The sequence below is a fragment of the Helobdella robusta genome, assembly GCF_000326865.2.
Source record: "Helobdella robusta unplaced genomic scaffold HELROscaffold_100, whole genome shotgun sequence".
NCBI classification, from domain to species: Eukaryota; Metazoa; Annelida; class Clitellata; order Rhynchobdellida; family Glossiphoniidae; genus Helobdella; species Helobdella robusta.
This window is the reverse complement of record NW_008703572.1, coordinates 309,389-315,495: the sequence shown is the minus strand read 5'-3', so window position 1 is coordinate 315,495 and position 6,107 is coordinate 309,389. Positions and strand designations below refer to the sequence as shown.

Sequence of the window (6,107 nt, the reverse complement as noted above, 5' to 3'; positions counted from 1 at the left end):
TCTACAGTGGCGGATTAACCTTTTTGCCGCCTAAAGGCACTCGTGGTTTGCCGCCCCAATTTTAAATTTTATAATAAATTTACAAATTAAATTCATATAATTGCAATATTTTTAAAACATTTTTATTAAGTACCTTCTTTAATAATGTTCATGTAATGTAATATTATCAATTTAAAAAAATAAATTTTCTTTCATTGCAGTTTATAAAAGTTATTTCAAAACTTTCCGACGTGCCTTCCTGCGCGTAAATTCATCAATAACGAAATTAATGTCTAAATCTTGCAAAATTGTTTTTTCGATGCATAGAATTGCAAGATAATTTAACATTTCTTCGGACATTGTCGAACGCAAATAGTTTTTAACGCGCTTTAAACAAGAAAAAGATCGCTCGAATCTTATCCATTTACACAAATCAATTGGAGTGTGTGGAACTGCATTTTGGTCTAAGGTAGCCAAATGAAACTTTAAATGCAACAGTTCAGTATTTAAGGTGTCGTCTAGATCGTTTGGAAATAAAGATCTTAATCCATCCGCTGCAATCTCTAACTCACCCTTTGACAATGTTTTGAACTGTACAATTGCTTTGAAATTTTCATTACTTTCTACGTAAGCGTTTCGTCTCTTGTTCATTTCAAAATTTAAGTTATCCACAATTACCTAAAAAATGTTTACACGAAAATTTTCTTGAGTGGTTAATTCTGTTTCATTGTCAACTGATTCGTCGTAATGCCGCTTCCGTTTTCTTAATGGCGGTACCTTGAAGTCATCAACAAAAGACAGGACTTTTCCTTTTTTTCATAATCTTCAAATCTTTCTCTGAGTGATTCGTAACAACGTTAAAAGTGATTCGTAAATTTCGATTATAGTCGATAGATCAATGTCTACTTTTTGAAGTTTGACGTTAGACTTGTTCAGACATTCTAAAACAAAACCCCACAATTCTATCATAATTCCGGTTTCAAGAAAACTCAAATTAGAAATAATTTCTCTAGCCTCAACACGAGTTTCCGGTTTGAATCCTTTTATAAATATTGTAGTGATTCAAGTGGGGTTCCTCAAGGGTCGGTACTTGGAGCATTACTATTTGTGGTGTACATCAATGACCTTACTATGAACGTCAGAAGTAATTGTAAATTATATGCAGATGACACAAAGATTATCAAATTAATAGAAGATGATAAAATTAATACTAATTTACAGAATCATTTGGATGAAATGTTTAATTGGTCAGTGGCAGGTGAAATTCTAAACTGAAAAACGTAAAATAATGCATATTGGTAGGAATAGCCCTAGATTTAATTACTATATGTATATTGATAGAAAGAAAAAATAAAATAAAATGAAACTGAACTTGAAAAAGACTTGGGTATTTATGTGTCAAATGATCTGAAAAGGAGCATGTCTATTTATGCAGTTTGGGAAAGCAAACAGAAAACTAAGCATTATTAGAAAGTCTTTTCAGTTTCTAGACGAAAAATCACAAACTGTTAAGTTATAAAAATTTTCTTATTATTTATTAATAAATTCAGTGTCAGCTTGTCAAGGTGCGCGTGTGTTTGCAGAACTTTAATAATTTCTATTCTATTATGTATTGTAAGTTGTGTTTTTGTTGAGTGTCTGATTACAGAACTATGAACATTTTTCTTATTATGTATTGATGCGGTAAGATGTGTTTGCAATGTGTTTGTGTTATGTGTATGTGACTCACATTTATTATAAGCAAAATTCTAATTAATTTTTCAACGGATAAGAAAGTGAAATTTAGTATTTCATTTTAATCGACGTTTAAATTACATCTGAACATGTAAGAAACTTTAAAATATAGGATTATTTGATCAAGCTGTAACATTATGCAATCATAAACGTTCGATTAAGTTATTATCTAATCATGCTGTGTCATTATTATGCAATAATTAATGTGTATGAGTGAGGATAAATGAGTGTGAGTGAATATGAATATGTGTTAATGTGTATGATTGTATGATGGTGCGGGCTTCAAACGGGTTGACTATGCTGGGGGCAGAGATGAAAAATGAACTCCCATCTCTAAAAAAAAATGCTCCCATTGGCGCTAGGTATCTAACTTTAGTCAATAAAGTCCTACTTCTGGCCTTCACGTGGCCACAGGTTGGTGATACTACTGGGAGAGCACGTAGCGACCTTGGTGTGATGGTCGCTCGTTACTGAGTGCTACAGTGACGTTTGGTCTTGCCTTGACGACAAAGCAGTCCTATTTAGGTAAGCACTGCTTTTTCCAATTAGAGTGGGGACTTGAAAATGTGTCCTGAAAAAGCTAGCCTAACAAAACTGTCTTGTTATTTGACCGCGGCTGATTGGATATTTATTCTCTGAGGCAGAAATATTTATAAATCCAAAAGAAAAATACTGAATCTTGCGTCATGGAACGTTCGCGCAAATTTGTGGAGAGCAATGATTGGCATAAACGTAGGACCACTATCTTAGCGCGTGAGTTTGATAGTTTTGAAATAGATGTTGCTGCACTGAATGAAAAAACACTATACGATGCTACCCAATTTAAAGAATAAAGTGCCGGATTGCTACGTTGGTCAGCTGATATGCGCTCACACTGAGAGCATTGGAAGAAGAGAAGGATCGTTTCTATAAACAGCTCAACATTGCTGTAAACGCGACGCCCTTAAAACATCATGGTTTTGTGCTGGGCGACATCAACACACGAGTGAGTGTATATCACGACATATGGCGTGGGGTGCTGAAGCAAAATGAGGTTGCTAAAGAAAACTCCAAAAAAATAGGTTTTTTTTAGTTTGGCGTAATGTAAATACTAGTGGTGACAAATATGGTCTTCTAACAGTCAAATGAGCTGTAAACAATATGGATACATCCATGAGGGACCTAGCACCTGATCACTTACGTCATCACTAGAAAAACAAATCAATTCAAGAATTTCTCAGTTGCACTTTATGTACCGAAATAGCTAACGATCCTGATTTTGATTGACCGCATTTCCAAACGGTCATTAAAAAAGTTGCAAAAAACGTGATCGGACACCTCCTGTGGTTCGTAGATTGCTGAATGTTGTGCTCAGAATACATCTTGCTTAGATAAATGACAAAAGCAATGATGCAAAAAGGTAGCCTACTCACAATCACATGCACAAAGTCTTTCGTAAAAGAAGCTGCGCAGAACAATAGAGTTATGGTGGACTGCGAAGGCTGATAAATTACAAGTGGCTGCTAAATATGGTGATTTTAAACTGTTTTATAAAAGCTTCAAAATGGCATATGGTCCACGTGATTTGAGCAGTGTACCATTACTTTTACGGAATAGTACATCATGATAAAGGATGGCCCTGGCGTCTTGGCCTGTTAGGCAGAGCATTTCTACAAAGTACTAAACTAAAAAACCTTCTTTGATAACGCGGTTCTTTTGAGCTGCCAGATTGGAAACCTAATTATGATCTTGAGGTTCTTCCTAGTTTGCAGGAAGTTGATAAATTAATATATAGGTTGTAAGCTGGAAAAGCGCCCAGTTTGGACAGTTTGCCCGCAGAGTTGTTTAAACAGAAGTTGTTAAAGCTTTTTAAATGCATGTGAGTAAAATGGTTGACTACTTAGAAATAAAAAATGCTCTGATTGTTTATACATTTAAAAGAAAAGGTGATCGATCAAACTGTGACGACCCCAGAAAAATCTCTCTACTCTCTATACTTGGAAAGATACTAGCAAAAGTGATTGCTAACCGTTTGACTTTCTGGCGTGTCAACGATCTAAAAATTTTCCAAAAGGTCAATGTGGATTTGGAGCCTGACGCAGCACTACTGATATGATAATCACTGCAAGACAACTGCAAGAAAACTGATGAGCAACAATGAGGGTTATACATGGTTTTCATTGATCCTACAAAAGCTTTTGATTCAATTGATAGGTAAATTAGCCATTTGGCGCTGCTTGTCAAAAATTGCCTACTTGAAAGCAAGTGTGATTGAAAATGGTGAATATTCACTATTGCCATTGAGGCATAAACCTGTGTTGCTTTGGTGTATACTGAGGTTTAAAATTCATTTTGTATTAGTACGTTTAAAAATGATATTTTATTGTTAGTTGGATTTTCCATTGTAAAATTTAATTTTGACGAGTTTGTCAACCGCTTTCAAACAGTATGAAAAAAATCATGAAAAGTATCATAAAAAATAATGTCCCAGCAACTAACGAAAAAATAGTATTAAAATGCGAATATACTACACCAAACAAAAGAACGTCATCTCTTGTGATGAAAAACAACTGCACTAGTAAACCAGAATCGATAATGGATCATAGTCATCTATGTTCAAATGTAATATTAGTGAGTTTGGGCACCATAATTCTGAATATATTGGTATGACGACGAACAAGTTATCGAGAAGACTCACGATGCATGTACAAACTGGCGCTATAAACAATCACATGAAAGAAAATCACAAAAGTAAAATTACTAGACAAAGCTTGGACCACAATGTTGAAATCTTACATTATAAAAACAACCATTATAATTTACGACTAGCCGAATCAATACCCATAGAACAAAGACATCCAATAATAAATATTCAACAATGTGCAATTGGAACATCAGCAAAACCAAAGCAATGAACAATCTACAGCTACTGGACGATGGCCCTGTTCAGTTTGTAAAGCTGGTGTAGGTAGCAATTCAATCAAGTGTCAGCAGTGTAACCAGTAGTGTCACAAACGTTGTTCAAAAATAGTTGGTACGTTATCTAAAGTGTCCAATTTTGTTTGTCCTGCTTGCATTAATCCACAACAACAAATTCGAAATAGCAATGTTTTTGAAGCCATTAGGGTAGAAAAAGTCACATCGTTTCAATATCTAGGGGATGTTCTGGATTGTACTGGAACAGCTGAAGCTGCCGTTCGAGCACGAATACGTGCAGCCTGGAATAAATGGCATCTCCTTGCCTCTATATTGATGCGGCGTGACATCCCACTACCATTACGATCAAGACTTTATAAATCTGTGATACGTCCGGTGTTGTTATATGGTGCAGAAACATGGCCAATGACAACCAAACTGGAACAACAACTTCAACGAACCGACATGAAAATGCTTCGATGGATGCAACGAATTAGTCTGAAATCCTGCGTCGTGCTGGTTTAGACGAATGCCGGCAACACCGTTTGCAGCGGTTTGGTCATGTCAAACGAAGTGGAAACAGTGCCATAACTTTTCTTGCAGATGTTGAAGTACCTGGCACACGTCCCAAAAGCCGTCCAAAGAAGTCCTGGTCGCAAACAATCGAGCAAGACATGAAAGCTCTAAATTTAAATGAAATGGATACAACTTATCGTCTGATTTTGAGTCAACTTATCGACTTACAACTTATCGTCTTACTTACTTACAACTTACAACTTATCGTCTGATTTTAAAGTTGATGGCTAAGAAAACAACGTCCTACCTCGGGAAACTGGGTCTCTGGACGATAAACAAAGATTGATTGATTGAATGTGCAATTGGAATTCTATCTACAAATAAATTTAGAAACAGATGAATCCTCGATAATGAAAACACGTAAAAGTGTTATATTTAACGAAGTTGAAGATTGTAAACTAATTAAATGAGCGTTAAACAAAGAATCAACAAAGTAGAGTAGAGGCATAGTGTATATATATATTTGAGTATCAATTCAGGTAATGAGTTTCTTATAAGTTCATATTCATTAGCGTAGCCATGATAATTTTGTTTACCTATGAATTTTAAACTTTCAGAAATTTAAATGGGCAGCTTGAAAAAGTTATGATATGAATAAATATAGGTATTCTGGAATTTTTTCAATAAGATTAAAATGTTAGAACTTTAATTTTTTTAATAATACGAATAAAACCAGTACAGCATGGGAAGGAGAATGGATAAACTAGATGGTCTATAATTTTTTATTGGAAGAGCCGGGATGTTTTATACAAGAGAAATGCAGTAGTCTAATTTTGATAGAATTGAGCATCTATCAATCGTCCAAATCCAAATGTACAAACAAGATTCATCATTTGTAATCATGGGTGTAAATTGTTTAGAAATTTAAAAAATGTTGTTTGTTTACTGTCAAGGTCAACAACGAAAAAATTATTTAAATTATT

At 34.7% G+C, this 6,107-nt stretch overlaps 1 protein-coding gene across 1 annotated transcript; it reads right to left on the bottom strand.

Moving 5' to 3' along the window:
* Window positions 1-225: 225 nt before the first annotated feature.
* HELRODRAFT_153420 (hypothetical protein) lies at window positions 226-390 on the bottom strand (the record flags this gene model as incomplete). Its single annotated transcript, XM_009012208.1, has 1 exon — window positions 226-390. A coding segment is annotated over one exon (165 nt), but the record flags the coding sequence as incomplete, so codon positions are not given.
* Between the last annotated feature and the right edge of the window lie 5,717 nt (window positions 391-6,107).